The sequence below is a fragment of the Candida dubliniensis genome, chromosome R (genome assembly GCF_000026945.1).
Source record: "Candida dubliniensis CD36 chromosome R, complete sequence".
NCBI lineage: Eukaryota > Fungi > Ascomycota > Pichiomycetes > Serinales > Debaryomycetaceae > Candida > Candida dubliniensis.
In genome coordinates, this window is record NC_012867.1 from 1,575,722 (window position 1) to 1,598,189 (window position 22,468).

The following is a 22,468-nucleotide window of genomic DNA, read 5'->3' on the forward strand; positions in this document are numbered from 1 at the left end:
TTTTTTTTTTTCATAAAAGAGTACGAGTTCTTTGTTAACCTAATTATTCTAATAAATACAGAAATTGAAATAATTATTCTTTTTTTGTTTTCCTAAACGAGTTTTTTATATCTCTGTTGATTAACCAGTTTGCAATTGGAGCAATAAGCAGTACGATGAAACTCACCAATATCTGGAAAAAACCCCATTGTCGTGGTGACGAAATGCCTAAAACAGAACAGCCCAATAGCCACCCTATGAAATCCGTAGTTATCGTGTCATATCCTTTATCTAATTGATCCATTATCAACCTGGCACATTCATCGCCAGGAATAGGATTGCTTGGCCCCTCGATTTTCTTGGTTATATCAGGCTTGGTCTTCTGTTCTTCTTCAAAACCTTCGCTTTGGAAATTTCCAGGAAAAATACATGTGACACGATAGTTGTATGGTGATAACTCTTGGCGCAAAATAATAGATAACGATTCAATTGCAGATTTCATGGGGGCGTATTGGGAGTAACCTATAAAGGGGAAAAAGCTGACGACCGAGCTAAACAATACGACGCTTCTCTTCTTAAAATTGTGTGGCTCGATATTGTCTATGTTATTGGACAAAGCGTGTTTGAATCCAGTGTGCACTACATTTATAACTGTTTTGTAATTGATGTCTATCCCCAGTTCAATGTCCACTTTAGTTAAATCTTGAAACAATTTCGGTATGGAAGAACCAGCACAACAAAATAGTATATCTGGATCAGCAGGATGTATTGATTGCCATAATTTAGTACACTCGTCGTACTTTGACACATCAGCAACTGCATATGATATCTGAGCAGAAGAGTTGGGGTATTTTTCTTTGATGTTTTGAATTTGGCGTTGTAGCTTTGATTCTGTTCTTGCAACTAATATTGTTGAACAGTTTTTCTCATACAATCTTTCGGCTAAGTTGACCCCTATTCCCTGGGATGCACCAACAATTAATGCTGTTTTCCCTTCAACAGGAAAGTTAGTTTTAGAAAACCACATTGACAAAAGGATCTCTTTCGTATTATGAAAGTCTCGATGGTAACTTGCTTGTTCCAATGGTTTATTTTTTAGAACAGGATACTTCGATTTTCAATCTCGTGTGTGTATGTGTTCTTTTTTTTTTTCTTTCAATGTACAGTAGTAGTGCGGTTTCGCTATTCTTCCCATTTGAATATTTTCTTTCTATTTGAAATGACTATATTTACAAAGCTAATATATGTACAAGTATATAATCCGGTTACACCTACTTTCCCCCTTGTTGCTGTTTCAAAAATGGAGATTGTGGGATAGCAAAGCTTTCTCTTTCTGGTCTTGGTTTGGTTTTAAACTGCTTGGACACTAATAATTTGCCCTTCAATTCACCCAGGTGTCTCGACATGTTTGGCAAGTTGGACAAGTCATTCTTAGTTTCTTCTGGAACCTCACCAGTTTCTTCAGTGACATTGAAAAACTCTTTTTTACATGTCTCAACTGCATCCCTGAATACTTGTTCCCCATTAACTCTGAATTGCGTTAATTTTTTGATGTTCAACTCAGTAATATCATCTAATTCGATTCCTTGTAATTCCAATCTGGCCACGGTTTTAGCGGTGTACCACATTTTAATTTCATAATTCGAATCGACTAGTTCTATTACACTCATAGGAGCATTATCTTCTCCTAGTCTTGGTTCTAATTTTATCACCCTTGTAAACCCATGAGTTCTTTGTGGGTATCTTTTGATGATGTCTTCAAGCATTTTCAGTCCACACTCTACTCTGTCTGGTGGTTGTAAATAGTTTAATGCCTTGATGCTCTTCAATTTGTCTTCTAAATTGGTGACGGTTTCTGGTAATTCTTTATTCTGTTTAATGGTATTGGCTAAGAACTTTTCTATATATGGTTGAACTGCTTTGGCTTTGGCGGAGGTGGTCACTATGTACTCATGGCGAATCAAGTTTGCACACAAGTTTTTATATATCATTCTCTTGTGGGAGGCAACATTTTTTTGAATAGTGAATACTTTGGGCATCTTTGTAGTGATGGGGTTGGGTTAAAGAGAAAAGAGCAAGATCTATCAACTTGTTGGAATAAAATTTTTCAGGTCAAAAATGTTTTGGGTATGGCGACCCATGTGCAGGAAATTGTCCACAAGACCACCATAACAAGTCTTGAGGCACTATAACGGCCATCAACAAACTGATGGAAATAAATATATATATATATATTACTATTTGTGTATTTATGTAGATGGGATTGTCATATGTATCCAGAGGAATCAATTGTTCAATAACCTTCAAAATGAAAATAGAAGAGTAAAAAAAAATATTAAAAAAAAATCGAATCAAATAATTTTAGTATTTACTTTTCATTACTGTTGTATTCAGCACCACTTTAAAAGTTAATTGGCTTATCAAAAGTTGCTAAAGCAGCTTCCTTGAAAGCTTCAGATAAGGTTGGGTGAGCATGACATGTTCTCGAAATGTCTTCGGTGGAGGCACCATATTCTAAGGCCAAACCAGCTTCAGCAATCATTTCACCGGCATTTGGACCAATAATGTGGACACCCAACACTCTTTGGGTTTCGGCATCAGCGATGAATTTCACGAAACCATCAGTGTCCATGTTGGTTTTTGCTCTGGAGTTGGCAATGAATGGGAATTTACCTACTTTATATTTGATGCCTTGTTCTTTCAATTGTTCTTCGTTTAAACCAACCCAAGCAACCTCTGGGTGAGTATACATAACAGAAGGAATGTTAGCATAGTTTACATGACCATGACCTTTTTTGATGTATTCAGCAGCAGCGATACCTTCTTCTTCGGCTTTGTGTGCCAACATAGGACCAAATGTGACATCCCCAATAACCCTGATGTGGTCGTGTTTAGTCTTGAATTGGTCATCAATAACCAATCTTCCTTTGTTGTCCTTTTCTAAGCCAATGGCTTCAAAGTTCAAACCTTCAGTGAATGGTCTTCTACCAATGGCAACCAACAAGACATCGGCTTCAAGGTCGGACTTTTTACCGGACTTGACATCTTCCACTTCGATCTTGACCACTTCACCGTCTCTTTCTCCTTTAACAACCTTGGTACCCAATTTGAAGTCCAATCCTTGTTTAGCCAATAATTTTTGAGATTGTTTGGCTACTTCACCATCCATACCGGCACCAATAGCGTTCTGGAATTCAATAACAGTGACCTTAGAACCCAATCTTGAGTAAACTGAGGCCATCTCTAAACCAATGATACCTCCACCAATGATTGCTAATCTTTCTGGTACTTCTTTCAATGATAAGATACCAGTTGAAGTGACAATTCTTTCTTCATCAATTTCAATACCTGGGAATGGGGTTGGCTCAGATCCAGTAGCAACAATGATATGGTCGGCTTCTACTTCTTGTGGCTCGCTGCCGTCAATTGGAGTGACCTTGACGGTCTTCTCGTTGACAAATGAACCGGCACCTTTCAAGTAGTCAACCTTGTTCTTTTTGAACAACATTTCAATACCACCGGTCAATTGTTTGACGGCTTTTTCCTTGGCAGCCATCAATTTTGGGAAATCGACGCCAACTTCACCTTGAATGGAAATACCTCTTTCTTTTGCTTCGTGTTGGATTTGGTGTAATAAATGGGAGTTGTTCAATAAAGACTTCGATGGGATACAGCCGACATTCAAACATGTACCACCCAATGCTCCTCTTTTTTCAATACAGGCAGTATTCAACCCTAACTGAGCGGCCTTGATGGCGGCAACGTACCCACCTGGTCCTCCACCAATGACAACAACGTCGTATTTCTTGGTTGATGCATATCTGACAAACTGGGCCAATTTTCCATTGGCTGGAATAGATTTGAATGATCTTAACATTTGTTGAAAAGAATATATAATGTGAACAGAAAGAGAGGAATATATATGGAATTCTTGGTCCGTTTCTCTGGGTTGATCCTTTGATGAGTTTCTGACAAATTAAATTTTTCCCAGCAAAAGAAAAATAGTATGTGTGTGTGTGCGAATGCTTCAGAGGTGTCCGACAGGTGTAATATATTATATATTTCCGGATTTTCTCTAAGTGCACGACCAAATTTTCGCTTCCTCCTGACTATTCCGGGCAGAAATTTATCGCTGACACTTGGATCAATTTGTAATCATTTTAAAATTCCAGGAGTTTACTATCTCCATGTCAGTTGTAAAAAAAATATCATATTGATGAAAAGTAAAATGAATGACTGCTTCTGTTTACTTATTTTATCTCCGAACAGCGCAACTACAATGACTGTTCAACTCGGAGTTCACAGAAGAAATGCGAGCTCCAAAAAAGAAATAAAAAAATAAAAGCCCAACGCGGGACTCGAACCCGCAACCTTGAGATTAAAAGTCTCACGCTCTAAGCCGATTGAGCTAGCTAGGCGCTTTTTGATGGCAGTTAAATTTCTGACATTATCATATATGTATAAAGCAATTTTATCAAACTGGTATTTGGTTATTGCAAACAAGACTAATTTTAATATACGTATATATCACGTATTTATAATTGTTTCTATTTAAGAATTTTATGAGAGGAGGACTAAATGAACAACTAGAGCTTATCTGATACTTTGCTGAAGCAATCAACCGTCCAAAAAACTTTACTAATTACAAGACACTTGTACAAAAAAGAATAGCTTAAACAATGACATCTTAAGGTTTAGTCTTTATTCTATATGGTAATGGTATACCTTTTAGAAATGTATGGTTTGGGGATTATCTTGTTGCAAAAAAATTAGACAAAATTTTGAACCAATTTCCAATCAAATGTTACCGCTGGAACTTGCAAGTCTTCACTTATTTTGATCACTAAAGGAAAAATATACAACACCAAAACAATAAAGCAAACCAAGTGGTATTACCTCTGTTCTTCTATAATTTTCTAGTTGCCAAAGCTCTTTTCTTGAAATCAAAATGAAAGCATTATTGGCATAGGTTAAAGTTGCAAAGTTGCTCGCTTAAAACAACTCCCCTACAAAAAAATTTGTTAGTGCTAATTGCCACGGACTACAAAGATATATCCGATATTATTTTTACTATGCGCGACTTTCATTTTTTTTTTTTTCTTTTCTTACTCGCATTTCCTGTTTCCCCGGGATCTTTGAACCAATCAAAGCACCGGAATAAACTATTGGTCTATGATGATTCCAACTCATCTTCCCCTCAAAAAATTCCTGACCAACCGGGCAATAGAAATTGCCTCTCAATAAAAAAAAAAAGCAACAGATTTCAAGCCGAGAGTTGCACGCCCGCCCTAATTACTCCGGTTTCATGCCAACGCATTCACAGTAAGCATGAGTTCTTGAAATAATAATTTCTTTCAATACCCACACCGTTAAAATAAGCAAAAAAAAAAAAAAAAAGACATAGAAAAAGAAAAACCATTGAAACTCCATCACAATTTTTTTTTGTTGTTGTTGTTGAACAAGTGAATTTTCCAATTAAGACCAGACTTTTCTATACCATTCTGGTAATTCGTCACCATGTTATCAAGATCTATTAAATCGTCGTTAAAGCGTACTACAACTTTAGCCAGACCAACTGCTGCCAAGTCTGCCTTGAAAATTGCCAATGTCAGTTCAGTTAGATCCCTCCATATTCAAAACACTTCCAGCTATAGACCAACACCATTCTTGACTTTCCAAAGATATGCCAGTGTTTCTGTCAAAGTGCCAGATATGGCTGAATCCATCACAGAAGGTACTTTAGCCGCCTTCAACAAAGAGATTGGTGATTTTGTCAGTCAGGACGAAACAATTGCCACCATCGAAACCGATAAAATTGATGTTGAAGTCAATGCTCCAGTATCAGGTACCATCACTGAATTTTTAGTTGATGTTGATGCCACTGTTGAAGTTGGTCAAGAAATCATCAAGATCGAAGAAGGTGATGCCCCAGCTGGTGGTACAGCACCAGCATCTGAAGCTCCAGCTAAGAAAGAAGAAGCTTCTGAAAAAGCCAAAGAAGAACCTGCCGCCGCCGCCCCACCAAAGAAAGAAGAAGCCAAGAAAGAGGAACCAAAGAAAGAATCAAAACCAGCTCCAAAGAAAGAAGAACCTAAGAAATCTGCCCAATCTACAACCAGTGCCCCAACTTTTACCAATTTCTCCAGAAACGAAGAGAGAGTTAAGATGAACAGAATGAGATTGAGAATTGCTGAACGTCTTAAGGAATCACAAAACACCGCAGCTTCTTTGACCACTTTCAATGAAGTTGACATGTCGAATTTGATGGATTTCAGAAAGAAATACAAGGATGAATTTATTGAAAAGACTGGTATCAAGTTAGGATTCATGGGTGCCTTCTCCAAAGCCTCTGCCTTGGCTCTTAAGGAAATCCCAGCCGTCAATGCTGCAATTGAAAACAATGACACTTTGGTCTTTAAAGATTACGCCGATATTTCGATTGCTGTTGCCACTCCAAAGGGTTTGGTGACTCCTGTGGTCAGAAATGCCGAATCTTTATCTATCTTGGGTATTGAAAAGGAAATTTCTAATTTGGGTAAGAAGGCCAGAGATGGTAAATTGACTTTGGAAGATATGACTGGTGGTACTTTCACTATTTCTAATGGTGGTGTCTTTGGTTCATTATATGGTACGCCAATTATCAACATGCCTCAAACTGCCGTATTAGGATTACATGGTGTTAAAGAAAGACCAGTCACTGTTAACGGGCAAATCGTTTCTAGACCAATGATGTACTTGGCATTGACTTACGACCACAGAGTGGTTGACGGTCGTGAAGCTGTTATTTTCTTAAGAACCATCAAGGAATTGATTGAAGACCCAAGAAAGATGTTGTTATTGGAATAAGTGCATTGGCAAACGAAGCACAAAGGAGAGTTTGAAATCATAAAAGAGATATAAGGTTATTTATTAAACATTTTTTTTTTCCGAATAAAAAAATAGGTCGTCATTACATAAGCTACTTTAAACATATACATATTCAGTAACCAAAGTATTTTGTAGATTAAGCTAAGTTAAAGCTTTCAAGCAGAATGTGATTGTTTAGTTTAATTTGGAGTAGATTGGGGCACAAAACGTATAATTTGAAAGATGAAGGAGGAAGGCACGGAAGATGGAAATAAACAACTAGAGAATGGAGTGCTTTGTAAACAATCTTCTACAATGAGATCATTCTGACAGCAACAAAGCTAATCTTTGAAAAAAATAAACTCTACATTATGATTGACTCTGCTCAATGCCCTCATCTTGTTCAATTGTTACAAGTTGCTTGGCATCTTCCAATTCTTGTAGATGTTCGCATCCAAACATCATACCATAACAGTTCTGCTTTCTCTTTTCTACTGTATGAAGATCTATGTGAAATTACGGTTGCTATCATAGTCATTATTATTATTGGAACACATGGTTAGCAATTGAATACGATTCAATGTAGCTTCTTTTTTTTTTTCTGCTTTGTTTATATTTCTCGCTTTGTCCCAAAATTGCAATGATATGAGATGTGTTTACAATCAATCCTAAAAAGGAAATAGCTTTCAAGTATTTTATTTACCTTTTTCTCTTCCAACTTTTGCACCTCCTTTACTAAATATGCATTAGAAATTTCTGAATTTTTGAAAATACCATCTTTCTTTCATCTTTTGCTTTCCTTTTCTCTCTCCTTTTTTTTTTTTTTGATCTCCCATCCTATACGTTTTTTTTATCGAGTCTATTCATTCAGAAACAGAACATAAGCCAGGTCTTACAATGAATAAATTTGACTTGTTTGATGATTACTCGACCAAAGGGTCAGCTATCCCTCTTCCCAATGAAAATTTTGACCAATTGTTCTTAAGCTCGGAACCCAATGATATTGAATTTTTATTTAATGAAACGTTGATGGGGTTACAAGATTTAGATGTTCCTTCTGGGTATGGAGTTTCCCAAAATACCATTAATAATGATTTCCACCACACACCAAATAAGTCAAAGTCTCACAGTAGGCAATACAGTGGAACAGCAATTTTTGGTTTTGCCGACCACAATAGAGATTTATCCATAAATGGTGTCAGCAATGACTTGTACAAACAATCCAATAAAGTCATTAGCACACAGTCTGTATCACCTGGCGAGTTGTTGAAACGTGCAAGAGCTTCACCAACGCCAACACCAACAACTGTACCGGCTACTGCTCAAGACATTTTAGATTTTAATTTTGAAGAAAAACCAATTTTGTTACTTGAAGAGGATGAGCTTGAAGAAGAAAAACACAAACAACAAGAAAGAATGATGACACAACTGTCTCCGTTAAAAAGAGTAACCACTCCTAGGCAATCGCCATTTGTCCAACAATCTCAAACCATGAAACAGAGAAAGTCACACAAGACAGACGAGTACATTGTTGCCAATGAGAATCCCAATTCGTACAAATTTCCACCATCACCTTCACCGCCTGCCAAACGTCAACAGTATCCACCGTCCTCTCCAATACCATATAATCCAAAACCTGATCCAGTTGGTGGCAATTCTTATTCTGCAAAATACTTGCAGTCTTTAAACAAAACCCAGCAAGTTGAATATGTTGATGATATTGAACCGTTTTTGCAGGACGATACGAATAACATGAAGTATATTCCAATTCCTATACAAGAACCCATGCTGTACCAAAAACAGAAACCAATGACACCTCCATTACAATCACAAAAGGTTTCTCAACCGGTAGAACCATTAAAGGCATCACAACCACAACCAAAACAACAACAGCAACTAAATAATGAACAGGGTAAAGAATTTAATGCTAATTTCAATTTCAACACTTTCTTACCCCCACCGACTCCACCCAATTTGATTAATGGATCTCCTGATTGGAACTCATCACCAGAACCGCTTTCTCCCTCTCCAGGAAGATTGCAGCCACCACAACAGATATCCCCAGTTCACCAGAATCTAGGTGCTATGGGTAACAATATCAACTTTTATACACCCATGTATTACGAGCTGCCTGTACACTCTGAACTAGCACAACAACAGCAACAAAACCAGCCTGAATTACAAAACACTTATCAACAGATTAAACACATTCAACAACAACAGCAAATGCTACAACACCAGCTTCATACTCAAAACAACCAACAACAACAACAACAACAACAACAACAGCAACAACAACAACAACAGCAACGTCCAATTCAATTCCAGAATCAGAATAAGATTCCTTACTCACAACAAAATCAATTCTCACCTACGCATTCCAATTTAAACTTGTCTCCTGCAAAACAACTTAATCCAGATGCAATTTCCATGCATTTATCACCTTTGAAAAAACAATTACCAAACACACCAACGAAGCAACCCCCTGTCACCATTGAATGGAGTCCAGTTATATCACCAAACTCAAAACAACCATTACACAAACAAATCAAAGAATCGTCACCACGACGCCGAATCAAAAAGACCTCATTGTTGCCACCAGGTGAATTGGATAACTATTGGACAGGACCAGATAAAGACAAAATATATACCTGTACCTACAAAAACTGTGGGAAAAAATTCACTCGTCGATATAATGTGCGAAGTCATATTCAAACACATTTAAGTGATCGTCCATTTGGTTGTCAGTTCTGTCCCAAAAGATTTGTTAGACAACATGATTTGAATCGTCACGTGAAAGGACACATTGAAGCCAGATATAGTAAATGTCCTTGTGGTAAAGAGTTTGCTAGATTAGATGCTTTGAGAAAGCACCAGGATCGAAATATTTGTGTTGGTGGGAATAAAAATGCCATTAGTAAACCTACAAAGAAAAAGGGGACTAATAACTGTCAACAGCAAGTGCCTAGTACAGATATAGTAGTTGAGAGAATAGAAAAACAGTTGCTACAGGAAGATAACAGTCTTACTGACGAGTTTTTGGTGTTGCAATAGACATTGCCGAATAAAAAGACACATTTTAGCTTTTTGTGGAAAGTGTTTGCATGAGTGAGTTTGCATTTCAATTCATTTAATTTTATCCTTCTAAATTATATTTTTTATATCGTTTGATTTATTGCTAGTTTATTAATTCTATGTTCACTTCTATTAGAGATTGCTTTTTTTGTTGTTGCTTCTTTTTGTATATTTGATTTATAATACACAAGTCATTATGAGTAGTACTAGTACTATTAATATTTATTCTCTTATAGTCAGTATTGTAAAGCTAACAAATACTAATAAAGAGATTTCCTTTTCCTTTTAACAAAAAAAAAAAAAGTCGACAACCGTTCTTAATCTGAAGCATCATCAGTACCAACACCGGTTTCAGTACCAGTACAATCTTTCTCCTCTTCTTGTTTATGGATTTTCAAATGCTGATTTAGATTATCTGAACGACTAAACTTTTTATGGCATATATCACAATTATATGGTTTTTCAAACGTGTGCAAAGATCTAAAATGCCGTTTCAAATGCTCATGACGTTTAAATCTTCGTTGACACAAATTACACAAATAAATCTTTGAAGTGTCACTCAAATCAGCTTCTTTGTTTTCTTTCCGACCTCTGGTTCTATTTTTGTTATTGATAATAGACGTGGGGAAAATCTTAGTGTCAGGAGGTAAATCCAATGAGGCCAAGTCAACTTCAACCTCAATTCCTTTTGAAATCATTGTGGCTACTGGTGTATCCAAAGAAGAAACAGTACACATATCTTCCAACTCTGCAGCAGTATAATCTTTTAATTTTGACGTTGATTTCTTTTTCAGTATCAATTTAGAACCAAGTATGCGTTTCGATGCATTCGCTAATGTAGACGTAGTGGGTGTGGATGATGATGCTACACCACTCTGATCATCAGAACCAATAACATTTTGATTCAGTGATGTATCTGATGAAGACACACTAACATTACCGGCACTGACATTATCCAATAACGATGATCGCTCACTCACAGGCTCTTTCTTGATTTTAGTTTTATTGAAAAATGATGTTTTTTCAACTGTACCGGTTGAGTTATTGCTGGATGCGCCACCAGTTGTTCCACTTGATACTGGTAATTGTTGTTGTTGTTCTTCGTCCTTAATTTTGCCTTTCGGCTTCCTATAGCTCTTGGTTTTCCGTTTACCCACATTTTCAAATAGGGCCGCATAATCCGGCTCTTGAAATGATGACTCGGAAATTGAATGTTCTAATGTATTACCCCCTGCACCAGTAGTAAGTGACGGAGTACCACTTGAATGGTGCAGAGAAATATTACCAATCACATCACTGACATTTTCATCTGGTTTGAGTTCTTCTCCGGGAGCAGACGCCGTCATTTCCTGATCCGGTTGCTCCTGTTTGACTGGTGTTTTGAATCTCGTAAACAAACTTCTTTTCGGTTTTTTAACTTTTTTTGGCTGCATCAATTCATCTTCTGGCTCTTCTTTAGTCGGACTTGACAAAATTAAGAACTCAGAATCATTAATAGTGCCACCTGGATATGACATGTCTGGCAAATCAGTATCAGTTGTTCCTGACCCGCCATTAACAATGTTGCCATTAGAATTACCTTCACCAGACGCAACAGGCGTTGGATTGGTCTTAAATATACTTCTGATCAAATGCCTTGATTGATTGGAACTTAACAAATTTTGTGGAGATGACGTGGAAGTGGGGGGTGTAGGTGGCGACCTGTTATGATGATTTGTATTCTTCTCACTCATAAATGGTAAAATATTACTTATTGAGCTCGTAAAGCTTGTATAGCGAGCATTTCTTTGTTGCAGTTGTTGTGAATGTTGACTATCTATCGATGGACGATGGTTATACAAATCAAAAGACGGACGCTGTAATGAAGAGGGCACTTGATCCATCGAGTTTCTGCTGAAATATTGTTGAGCGGAAAAAAATGACGGCTGGCCAGACTGTATTGACGAAGCCCTCGATGTGGCGGTTGTTAATGGAGACAATTCATTATGTATTGATTTGCTTGGTAAACTAGTATGGGATGCAAGATCCTGTGGAGAGTGTTGTTGTTGTTGTTGTTGCTGCTGCTGCTGCTGCTGCTGATGGGCCTGTCCCTGTGATTGTTGTTGCAAATGTAATTGGTGGTTAATTACATTGGCAGCATAATAACTGTCAATCGATCCATTCCGTAATCGTCCAGTTCGGTGATGACTATCATCGTCAAAGTACAAATCCTTTCCGTTGACAAATAAACCCGTGCCAGCATTATTTACATTCGCAAACGACGAGACACGCGAGGTGTTATCAAATGAGCTAAATGCAGATTCGTGAGGTCGAATAGTTGTCACATTTGTCTCTTGTTGCTGTGGCAGTAATTCTGTATGCTGTAGACTAGGCACTGATAGTTGGTTATTAAACATAGACTCGACGTCTGGTTGATTATGGACCCTATTACTGGTCACTATTGAATTATTATCCGTTTGTTGTTCAAAATACAAGTCCAGTTCAATAGTGAATGGGGGAGAGTCATCAATTTCCATCTGGTCAGTATTAAAATTCAGATGATAAGCCCCCGGCATATTCACCGTGATCTGTGGATTTGATAGAATATTACTTGCCATACCATTTAGCTGGACTTGTTCTTGTGAATTATTTAAATGAGGTTGAAAGTTGGAGAAATCATTTAAAAATTGCAGCAGCAGCAGTTGTTGTTGTTGTTGTTGTTGTTGTTGTTGTTGTTGTTGTTGTTGTTGTTGTTGTTGCAGTTGTTGGTCTGGTGGAGCCAAATCGAGATCCATATTCAATGGTGATGCCAATGCTGCCAAATCATTATTTGTCTTGTACATGCTATCAGTGTTACTTTCATATGCTTGCTGAGATGGAATATTAAACTGTTGATATAGCTTCTCATAGTCACTCGATAGAGGTATATCGTCATTATCTATTGTGTCAATCATCTTATTAAATGGCAGCACCTGATTGCGCATCTGCCGCTGTTGATCTAACTCTGAACCTCGTAGTTGTGAAGAATACAGCTGTTGTACTGATGCTGGATCCAGTAGCAATTCTGGTACCGATTGGTCCATGTTATTATGTGAATCCATATTTGTACAGCCTCCTTGTTAAGAAAAATCCTGTTATTGATCAGTCTGTAAGGTTGAACAAGTAGATACCCTTTATGTTTCAATCAAACAATAATCAGATCAAATATTCAATAGGATGGCAAAGGTATTGATTTTTTTTTTGAATGTGGAGTATAGAAGTTCTAGGAATGATTCACAGTGATGTATGGAAGAAGTGTTTCATATATTTTTAGTTTTGTTTTCACTTACACTTTTCTCTTTTCTTTCTTTCTTTGGTTTATACACATAATTTGTTCAAGTGTCATTTTCGTCTTTTTTTTTTTTGTTACTTTCCTTTAAATTGTCCCATTATTCTTATTTCCACACATAATACCACTAACAATTTGTTGGTTTGATTTATTTCTGATTGACAGCCTCTATTCTGTTTTGTAATCCACACTAAACTTGAAAAAGATGTCAAGCCATTCTAGTAAAGGAAGGAATAATTTTAGCGGAAGAGCTTGATGAAGGAATAGAGGGGGCGGGGGGGGACGGAATTGTGAGAGATCATTATGATAGTTTTAAGTTTTCTATTGACCTTTCGAGGCGCTGCAATTATTGTATTTATTCATATTTGCAACTTTGATCAAAGTACTGTTCATAATAGATTTGTTTTACTTATTACAAGCTACCATTGACTGATCATATATTGTATAATTGGCTGAATGATAAACCAGTAACAGTTGATACTCCAAAATCACCTGACGTGCCAGAATTCTTACAATATACACAAAAAAAGGAAAGTAGTAGTAGTAGTTTCCTCCCTTTGTTTTAATGTCTCGAATAAACAAGCTTGGAACTTAATCGGTATTTAATTTGAATCAGAATACCCCCCCCCCCGCAAGCACATGGTTAGAAGGGATTGGGTAGATACACTAAAATACGTGGAAAATAAACAAGGCTAATATCGGGAATAATATTTGTTACTTGTACATTTATACAAAAAAAAAGAAGGAAAAGAATCTATCAAAACATATATAGAGGAATGGGAACAAACAAAAGGATGTGCTTTTGCTCTAGTTGTGTTCGCTTTGACCAGATATTACTCTTTGCCTTAGTAATTTGTTACTGCATTCATTTTCTTCAGTATCAGATTCATTCATTATTCTTTCAAAATGGCTGTCGAGCACTTGACTGAACGCTTCATCACTATCACAGTCTTCTCTGATTACGTCAGACCGATCTAAACAATTATCATGCACCGACTGTGCATCTGGGTTCACTACTCTCAATATTGATCTTCGCTTACTGCTTACCAACACTTGAACATCCATTCTATCATCCAAAGATGTTGCTTCCGAATCAACAATGCCGTTGTGTTCATAATTTCCCTCAACATCAGACTCTAACTCATTTTTGTGGTTACCAGGAATTAAATGCTCTGAGCTAGTCAATCGCGTAGACTGTAGTCTTTTTATTTTCCCAACTGGGGTTTGTGGAGGACTTTTGGTAAAAGAAAACGCCTTTTTCGGGTGAAGTCTAGGTCTACTAGGTTTAGATAAAACCAAATGAGGATTTTTCCCTTCACCCAAGTCTTTTTCTTCTTCCCTATTCTCACCATGAATTCTGCTATAATCATCATAATGACTGCTACTATTACTGTTAGAATCTTCATCATCCACCATATTCAAAGTATCATTGGATGCAAGATAACTGTTCCGTAAACGCCGTTTGTCATAATCTTGCCTTTTTTTCATCCATGAATCTATTGATGCACCACTCAAAGTAGAATTTGAATCATTGTCATGGTGATAAAATGGTTTTAATGTTGACGGTGGAGGATTCAAGTATCCATATTTATAATCAATTTCATTATATTGTTGTTGCTGCAATTCCAACTTGCGTTTATTATTTCTTCTGAGAAAGAAAAGAATGAAAAGACCTGCTATTATTGCCAATGATAGAATGGGTAAAACCGTTCCAAGAACAATTTTTACAGTAGTGTTCTGGTGTGACGATCTGGAGTTTGGCCCCTTTAGGATATTGGCGGTGTTTTCTTTCAATGTTTCCACTGGCTTAAAACTATCAGCATCATATAAGTTTATGTGGTAGCTGTTATCTCTTTTGTTGTTGGAATCAGTTGAGTTTATCACCAATAATGTATTGAAAATGGTTGCTGCTCCCAAAATTTCATCTTCTGGTAAATTGTATTTAGTGTCTGTAGTATTCCATATCCAAGCATTTGTAGTCATTGACAACTTGGCAAAAGTAGGTTCAGCTTGTTTATTATCCATTTCACCTCCAATCATCAATACCTGTTTAATGGTGAGCGTATCATCAATCAATGACTCATTTAACACCGGGTCAAAGACTGGCAACAAAAGTGGGAAAGTTCTCGAGTTTACCACTGACGATCCAGAATTTCCAGAATTACGCTCAACTTCTTGAAATGACCAACCAGAATTGAAGTTCCATGTAGCCAATTGATACATGTTTAACCACCCTTGATTCAGCTTCCCTCCTATTATTAGTTGTTCCTGAGGATTGGGTGCCAATATGTTACTAGCACCGTAGAATGGTTGTGGTTTGGTGGAAGTGGATATGTTACTGACTTTCCCCGTATTAATATTTAATGATAATAACCGATTTGAAATGTATTTAGATTCACTGCATTCACCACCATAGATGTAGATAGTATGATTACTGTTGGAACTAGTCAACACTGTTTGATACTGATAGAAAGATGCATCTATGATGTCATCAAAGTTTAATTTAATATCTGACTCTGATGCCCAGGTATTGTCATCCTTATACTTTATAATTGAAAGTTGCCCATTCCCACACAAGTCTTTGTTACCTGAAGAAACGGCAATCAAAGCGTACAACTCATCTTCCATTAAAAATAAAGTCGAATTAGGTGGAGGAGCAGTGAGTGCATTTATTTGTTGATTATTGGAATAATTTGTAATATTCTTATTGGTAACTGAAAAGTCTAAAGATACCAACTCATTGTTTTTTAAATGTAAATATATTTTGCCAGTTTTGTAGGAATAAAGTGACTTCCAATTCTTGTTAACCAGCGTCACCATGACAAACGCACTTTTTTCTTTATTAAAATGATTATATTACTGATGATAATAGGAAAGGATTAAAGTATTTCGTCAAAAGTAAATAAAAAGGTAAAAACAAAGCAATTGTGAAACCTGAAAAATATGTAAAAACAAAAAAAGAATCTTGTGATCGTCAAATAAAAGCTGTGTGTATTATATTTGAATTTAAAACAGTGATCAAAATGTAGATGAAAACAACGATAAAGACGAGGTTGTTGATAATGATGATGTCTTTCTTTACGCTTTCAAGTAATTCGTCTTTGATGAGGGTATGTTACTCGGTCAATCAACTTTTTCCGTTTGTTTACATATTTCCTAAACAGGAAAAATAATATGCTACCAGCACATATAATTAAATACGTTGCAAGGCCCGCATAATGAAATTTCAATTTGTCGTGACTTCTTTATTCTGAGGGGTAGGGGGCTATTTTGGGGGTGAAATTCCCTAAATAATAATGAATGTTCTTCCAAAAATGCAAGCAGTAGAACTGTTAACTATGGTAATTTTATAAAAAGAGGTTTGAGGTTTTTGACCCTTGATTAAGACATTTATAGTACAATGGTTGAATTAGCCAGCAAAAAATAAAAATGATCTAGAATTGATCCTTGCGCGCCAATAACATGAAAAACTGAATAAAAAAAATAAAGCTCAATATGTCTTCTTTATTTTCGTATCAGAAAACTCCATGGCATCAACAACAATCGAACATCTCGATATTGAAAAGCTATTATCAGAGAATAAACCTGTCATTTTAAGGTGTCCCTTTAAAGAATGTAATACTAGAATAATTACTTATTCCAACAAATTGATTCATTTGCAAATACACAATGCCCCCAATGCCATAAAGGCCGTACCTCATAACTCACCAGAATTGTCCAATAAAACAATTGATTTTTATCAGATAAACGATGTCTGGGATTTTGATAACATAGGGGTCAGTAGACCATCCAGTGAGATATCTCAGGACCCAATAATTAGCCATGATAACGAGTCGACAATACATATTGAAAGATTGATTGTCTGTAGTGAATGTGATCGAGGTCCATTAGGGTTTGCTGGGATACCCAACGGAGAAGAGACAGATCATAAAAATCTAGTTTATTTCCTAAGTCGTGACAGTGTTGCTTATGAATACTGAGAAAGAAGCATAGAAATATATAGAAATAATAATAAATAAGATCACTCTTGCCTCTAGTTTATGTTGTGTATTGTAGACCATGCCTACAATTCTACTTCAAAATAATTTAAACTTTCGTAGCACCACTATCAAAATACTTGAGAAAGAATTCTTGGACTAAAGTTAGTTTCAATGTTTGTTGTCTTTTTGTGTGGGGATTAGTCGGTACCGTGCAATATGGTTTGGATAACTATCGCAAAGACAGATTTCCCTCCGCTAAAAAATTCAAATCGAATGGGACATCGCGATAATAATAATAATTATATAGTACCAAGAATTTTTTAGAATTTGATCTCTTCTTTGGCACACGTGCCTCCCCCCTTAATTTATTTCTTTTTTTTTTGTTATTTTACTTGCTTTTTACGTGAAACGATGAAAACAATTCTTCTCCACCTCCTTCAGTTAAAGTTCAAGAATTTCTTATTTTAATTGAGTTGAACAAAGAACAAGTATTTGGAACCTTGGTGTATTCTTAACCTTGTTTGAAAGATATTGTTAGAATTACATCCACAATAACGTTGTTTATTTTTTTTTGTTTGTTTGTTTCGAATTACAAGTATATGTAATTGTCAAACCTTACCTACCACAGTTCAATCCAACAAGGAGGCAGTCTGTTTGTCTATGGTGATCACGTTTTTTTACATCAAATGATGTCGTTTATCTCAGCTCATTTTGTAATTAATTCTCTTATCAACTTGCATTAAAAAAAAAGAACTAATCAATCTAAAATCCTTCTAGATTAAATAACACAATAATGGAAAACACGATCTGATTTACAACCAAACATGAGAAGCTATTTCTTTATCTTCTTGTATGTTCTACAATCCCCTCTCTCTCTTTGGTTCTCCAAACGTATACACACCAACACAGCCTTAGTACATACTGATTAGTCGCATAAAATACGTGATAAACTTAGTTTTGTGGTGTTGCGGAAAATTGCTGTCACTTGGTTTATATTCTTCTATCATTTTTCTTCTTTGTTTTTTTTTCGCCTTCTTCGGATTTCTATATATAAGCCACAATTTAACAATTCAGTTTTCGTAATCATCTCCGACTCCTTTTTCTTTATATATACCGTTAAAGCTAACCCCATTTACAACAAATCGTCGTTATTTTCATCATCAGTGTGTCTGAAATGGGATATAGTCTATCAGCTTTAGTTTCTACCAATCCGTCGTCACTTTCTTATTTTGACATATCATTTTTGACTTTTGAAGCCGTACTAGAGGTTGTTATAATATGTTGTGCTGGGTTCGTTGCTGCCAAAACCGGTCTATTGACCACTCAGGGACAGAAAACTTTATCATCTTTGAATGTTGATTTGTTCACCCCGTGTTTAATATTTACCAAGCTTGCACCCAACTTGTCGTTTAGTAAGTTAATCGAAATCATTATCATACCGATTTTTTACGCTGTATCCACAGGAGTGTCTTATTGGAGCTCCCGAATAGTTAGCAGGGCTTTGAGCTTGAACATTCCTGAGACAGATTTTGTCACTGCTATGGCAGTCTTTGGTAATTCAAACTCGTTACCGGTGAGTTTAGTTTTAACATTGAGCTACACCCTTCCTGACTTGTTGTGGGACGACTTGGAAGACGACAACACCGATAAAGTCGCTGGTAGAGGGATATTGTACTTGTTAATTTTCCAGCAATTGGGACAGGTATTGCGTTGGTCCTGGGGGTTCAACACATTGTTAAGAAAGCGTTCGCAGTTAGAGTTGAACACATATTACACTAAACATGGCAAGATTGTCTTGCACGAAAATTGTCGTTTGATTGAAGGTGAGGATGAGCAGTTTTTGTACATGGATTCGAATCAACAAGACGAAGACGAAGAGCTAGAACAACAGACAGAAACAACAAGGGAAATTTCGTTGTCAGAAGACGAAGACAACAATAGCAAACCATTTACAGCATTTATTTGCCAGCTCCCTGGGGTTAAACAGTTTTTGTCATTTATGAACCCGCCACTTTATGCCATGTTGGTATCCATTATAGTTGCATCAATCCCATATTTGAAGAATTGGATTTTTGACAGCGAACAAAACTCCATCGTTTACAACACATTCACCAAAGCGGTCACCACTTTAGGGGGTGTTTCCATCCCACTAATCTTAATAGTCTTGGGGTCAAACTTGTATCCCTCAAACGACATCCCACCACCATCAAAGCACTACAACAGAATACTATTTGGGTCATTATTATCGAGAATGATCTTGCCCAGTGTCGTGTTGTTGCCAATAATAGCCATGTGTGTCAAGTACATCAAGGCATCAATTTTGGATGACCCGATTTTCTTAATCGTTGCGTTCATATTGACAGTTAGTCCTCCAGCTATACAGTTGTCGCAAATCACCCAGCTCAACAACGTTTACCAGAAAGAGATGAGCGGGGTTCTATTTTGGGGGTACGTTGTGTTGGTAGTTCCAACCACGATATCGATCGTTGTTTGCTCCTTAAAAGTTTTAGAGTGGGCAAAGCAATAGAGCATGTAGGCTATGCTAAGGGAATATCACAATATACACATAAGATTAGGATATAGTTATTCGCATATATATATTTATGTGTTTAAAACTACTTGGTCAACAATTGTAGAAATATTTAAAACTAGAAAATGATTTATGCGGTACTGGCACACAATGCTGCACCGACACCTGACCCATCTTTGGCAATCTTCAAATAGATCTTTTTATTAGTACCCTTCAAAGGATTGATTTTTTCAACCGACTCTAACACAGCCTGTCTGAATCCAGGGTAGAATTCGACCACAGAACCGTCACAACCAACCTCAAAGTCTCTATCGTCGTCTTTATATTGGTCTTTCACTTTTTTGGCTATAGCAGCAATTGGAATAGCCGACAAATGTGCTGCTCTCTTGGAAATCGCTCTTGTCAAACGTTGAATAACCACACGTTCCTCTTTGTTGGTTTCCAATCTGAGAACGTTTTGAAGAATAAGACCCGACATCCTCAAATCGGTGGAGTCATCAATCTGGAGATAAGACAACACTTCAGCATCCAATAACCATGGCTCTTGAATTCTGTGTGGCAAGGACCCGCCTCTTGCCTTGTACAACTCCTGGAAAATCAAGCCCTTTTCAAACAAATTAATCAAGACAACTCTCAAAATTTCTCCTAAAAACATCCCACTGATTCTTTTTTCAAACAAGTGATAGCCTGGGTTAGCAGTTTCAGAATCGACAATTTTATCAAACTCAGTACATGGCAAGATCTTCAAGCCATTGTCGAATGATCCCCATTCTGTGTTGATGACCATACCTTTGGAGCTGGCCAACTTGGGAATTTTTGACTCGAAATAGGCACCATTAGTTCCTGTACCAAAAATACACCCAATGATTGTGTTTCTGTTTGTCTTTTCTGGGTCATTGGAGTAAGCAGCAGTAAGCAAAGTTCCAACCGTGTCGTTTGCGATAGCAACAACTTTGACATTGACCTCCAAGACAGTCAAATTTGCTTGCAACAACTCAACCACGTCACGGTCAACCGCATCAGGGATGTCAAAACCTTTGGTCCATCTGATTAATGTACCACGGTCCAATGCTGTTTGGTTAACAGGGAAAGAGAAAGTGAACCCCAACTTGAGTGGCTCAGCATTTTTCGCAGAACATGCTTCCGAATGGTGTTCCAATAAGAAAGATTGGACTTTCTTTGCCAAAAAGGAAAATAAATCATCGGACTTTTCTGCTTTCATCAAATCCACTGGGAGTCGATACTTGCTTTGCTTCATGGTAAATGTGTGGTCACCTTTCAAGTCAATTGAACAGACTCTGAAATTAGTCCCACCTAAATCGGCTGCCAAATACAACCCCACTTCTTTCCCAGTGGGAATTGAGGTGACATATGTTGGAATCATAGGCATGACATCTTTTGATGGTTTTGGTGATTCCAAACCAACATTCATTGATTCAATGAAGTATTCAGTTGCTTTGACTAAAAAATCATCTTTGATATCAAATGCCTTTTCAATTGAGCTGACAGTTTCTTCTAATTTGGGTGAAAGTGACATGATTGAGAAATATAGAGTTTAAAGTTTAACTTAAATGAACAACAATGAAAGAAGTTTTGGAAAAACGATCTAAAAAAAAAAAAGAAAGATAATGGACACGAAATATATAAAAAGCAAGGGGTTCCGACTCACACCACGAGACGACGACGACGACGACAATTGGTAGGAGAATAACGGGGAAAAAATCTCGGAAAATCTGGAAGATTGCTGCCTCGTTCCCACCCCCCAGAAAAATTATTTGTACATTAAAATTACTCGCGCCCCATTTCACCCCATTTTTTCCTCCCCCAAAAAAATCAATTGTTCGAAATCCGGACAGAAGAAAAAGCCCCGCAAGAAAATAACACAAAATTCGTTGTCCACCAAATCGTTGAATTAGTGATTGACAAGCAAAATCATCTCAGATTTGTTTGATGGTTTCCGACGTTTCCAGATGGAAAATTGAAACTGCATATATTTAAGCATAATAAGCTAAACTTATGCATTGAGTAGACGAGCGGCCATTATTGGTTTTTCCGGTAACGCAGTTCTCATTCCATAGAATACTGTTGGTGTTGTTTTCGCACCCATTTCTTGTAACTAGTACAAAGCTGCACGTGACCGAATGCTCTCATCTATTCAACCAACCTCTTCCAGAGTTGTTAATAAACAGTGAATTCTAAAGACTCTGCATGTTAATTCTAGTTGATGCAACTGGATGTCTTGTGCTTTTTCTTCACGTTTTCATTTGGGACAAATAATGTCATCGATATCTTGACGTAGCAATTCTCAGTTATGAGGTAGTAAGGATAACAACAACCCTAGCTCAGGCCTCTTGGTTACGGGACAACCGAGTATCATCATACCACTAGAGTTGGACAATTATATATATTTCCCCTGAAGCACCTTGCCGTCAACTACGATATAGGTCTATATACTTAACTAGAGAAAATACAAGCTATTAACATAGTTTGATCGTTACATCAGTTCAGCAGTTAACTTGAGATAATTTATAAAATAGTAATTTTATATTGGATTTCCATTAGTATTCAATTCTTCTAACTCGGGTTAACCCCGTTATTTATGAATGGCTACATAATTAACTTCTTTTATCAGTGGTGATATTCACTTAAAATGAATTCAAGTATATAATACTTGTATTTCTCTAATTAAACCTATAATATAATATAATATAATATAATATTTTTTCTTGATAATTCTTCTGAAATAATTTA

General features: G+C 36.7%; 10 protein-coding genes and 1 non-coding gene across 11 annotated transcripts, besides 2 other annotated features; 4 read left to right on the forward strand and 7 right to left on the reverse strand. All coding sequences in view use genetic code 12, as the record gives it.

The window, feature by feature from the left end:
• Window positions 1-73: 73 nt before the first annotated feature.
• Window positions 74-1,006, reverse strand: CD36_33010 (3-ketodihydrosphingosine reductase, putative; the record flags this gene model as incomplete). The annotated part of the gene is made up of 1 exon (XM_002422203.1): window positions 74-1,006. One exon carries the CDS (start codon window positions 1,004-1,006, stop codon window positions 74-76), a length of 933 nt encoding a protein of 310 aa, XP_002422248.1.
• A 244-nt stretch (window positions 1,007-1,250) lies between these two features.
• CD36_33020 (mitochondrial 54S ribosomal protein YmL8) lies at window positions 1,251-2,018 on the reverse strand (the record flags this gene model as incomplete). Its single annotated transcript, XM_002422204.1, has 1 exon — window positions 1,251-2,018. One exon carries the CDS (start codon window positions 2,016-2,018, stop codon window positions 1,251-1,253), a length of 768 nt encoding a protein of 255 aa, XP_002422249.1.
• Window positions 2,019-2,380: 362 nt separating this feature from the next.
• CD36_33030 (dihydrolipoamide dehydrogenase, putative) lies at window positions 2,381-3,856 on the reverse strand (the record flags this gene model as incomplete). Its single annotated transcript, XM_002422205.1, has 1 exon — window positions 2,381-3,856. One exon carries the CDS (start codon window positions 3,854-3,856, stop codon window positions 2,381-2,383), a length of 1,476 nt encoding a protein of 491 aa, XP_002422250.1.
• A 466-nt stretch (window positions 3,857-4,322) lies between these two features.
• Window positions 4,323-4,397, reverse strand: tRNA-Lys (TTT). The gene has a single exon. It is a non-coding gene; the product is annotated as a tRNA-Lys (tRNA).
• A 1,099-nt stretch (window positions 4,398-5,496) lies between these two features.
• On the forward strand, window positions 5,497-6,825 carry CD36_33050 (dihydrolipoamide succinyltransferase component of 2-oxoglutarate dehydrogenase complex, putative; the record flags this gene model as incomplete). The annotated part of the gene is made up of 1 exon (XM_002422206.1): window positions 5,497-6,825. The coding sequence occupies one exon, from the start codon at window positions 5,497-5,499 to the stop codon at window positions 6,823-6,825; it is 1,329 nt and encodes a 442-aa protein (XP_002422251.1).
• An 897-nt stretch (window positions 6,826-7,722) lies between these two features.
• CD36_33060 (metallothionein expression activator, putative) lies at window positions 7,723-9,879 on the forward strand (the record flags this gene model as incomplete). The annotated part of the gene is made up of 1 exon (XM_002422207.1): window positions 7,723-9,879. The coding sequence occupies one exon, from the start codon at window positions 7,723-7,725 to the stop codon at window positions 9,877-9,879; it is 2,157 nt and encodes a 718-aa protein (XP_002422252.1).
• Window positions 9,880-10,217: 338 nt separating this feature from the next.
• CD36_33070 (zinc finger protein, putative) lies at window positions 10,218-12,980 on the reverse strand (the record flags this gene model as incomplete). The annotated part of the gene is made up of 1 exon (XM_002422208.1): window positions 10,218-12,980. One exon carries the CDS (start codon window positions 12,978-12,980, stop codon window positions 10,218-10,220), a length of 2,763 nt encoding a protein of 920 aa, XP_002422253.1.
• A 1,034-nt stretch (window positions 12,981-14,014) lies between these two features.
• CD36_33080 (conserved hypothetical protein) lies at window positions 14,015-16,027 on the reverse strand (the record flags this gene model as incomplete). The annotated part of the gene is made up of 1 exon (XM_002422209.1): window positions 14,015-16,027. The coding sequence occupies one exon, from the start codon at window positions 16,025-16,027 to the stop codon at window positions 14,015-14,017; it is 2,013 nt and encodes a 670-aa protein (XP_002422254.1).
• Window positions 16,028-16,734: 707 nt separating this feature from the next.
• On the forward strand, window positions 16,735-17,187 carry CD36_33090 (nucleotide release factor, putative; the record flags this gene model as incomplete). The annotated part of the gene is made up of 1 exon (XM_002422210.1): window positions 16,735-17,187. One exon carries the CDS (start codon window positions 16,735-16,737, stop codon window positions 17,185-17,187), a length of 453 nt encoding a protein of 150 aa, XP_002422255.1.
• A 1,174-nt stretch (window positions 17,188-18,361) lies between these two features.
• Window positions 18,362-19,714, forward strand: CD36_33100 (auxin efflux carrier protein, putative; the record flags this gene model as incomplete). Its single annotated transcript, XM_002422211.1, has 1 exon — window positions 18,362-19,714. The coding sequence occupies one exon, from the start codon at window positions 18,362-18,364 to the stop codon at window positions 19,712-19,714; it is 1,353 nt and encodes a 450-aa protein (XP_002422256.1).
• A 133-nt stretch (window positions 19,715-19,847) lies between these two features.
• CD36_33110 (hexokinase, putative) lies at window positions 19,848-21,254 on the reverse strand (the record flags this gene model as incomplete). The annotated part of the gene is made up of 1 exon (XM_002422212.1): window positions 19,848-21,254. One exon carries the CDS (start codon window positions 21,252-21,254, stop codon window positions 19,848-19,850), a length of 1,407 nt encoding a protein of 468 aa, XP_002422257.1.
• A 749-nt stretch (window positions 21,255-22,003) lies between these two features.
• Window positions 22,004-22,468: part of a mobile genetic element that runs on past the window's edge.
• Window positions 22,028-22,216: a mobile genetic element.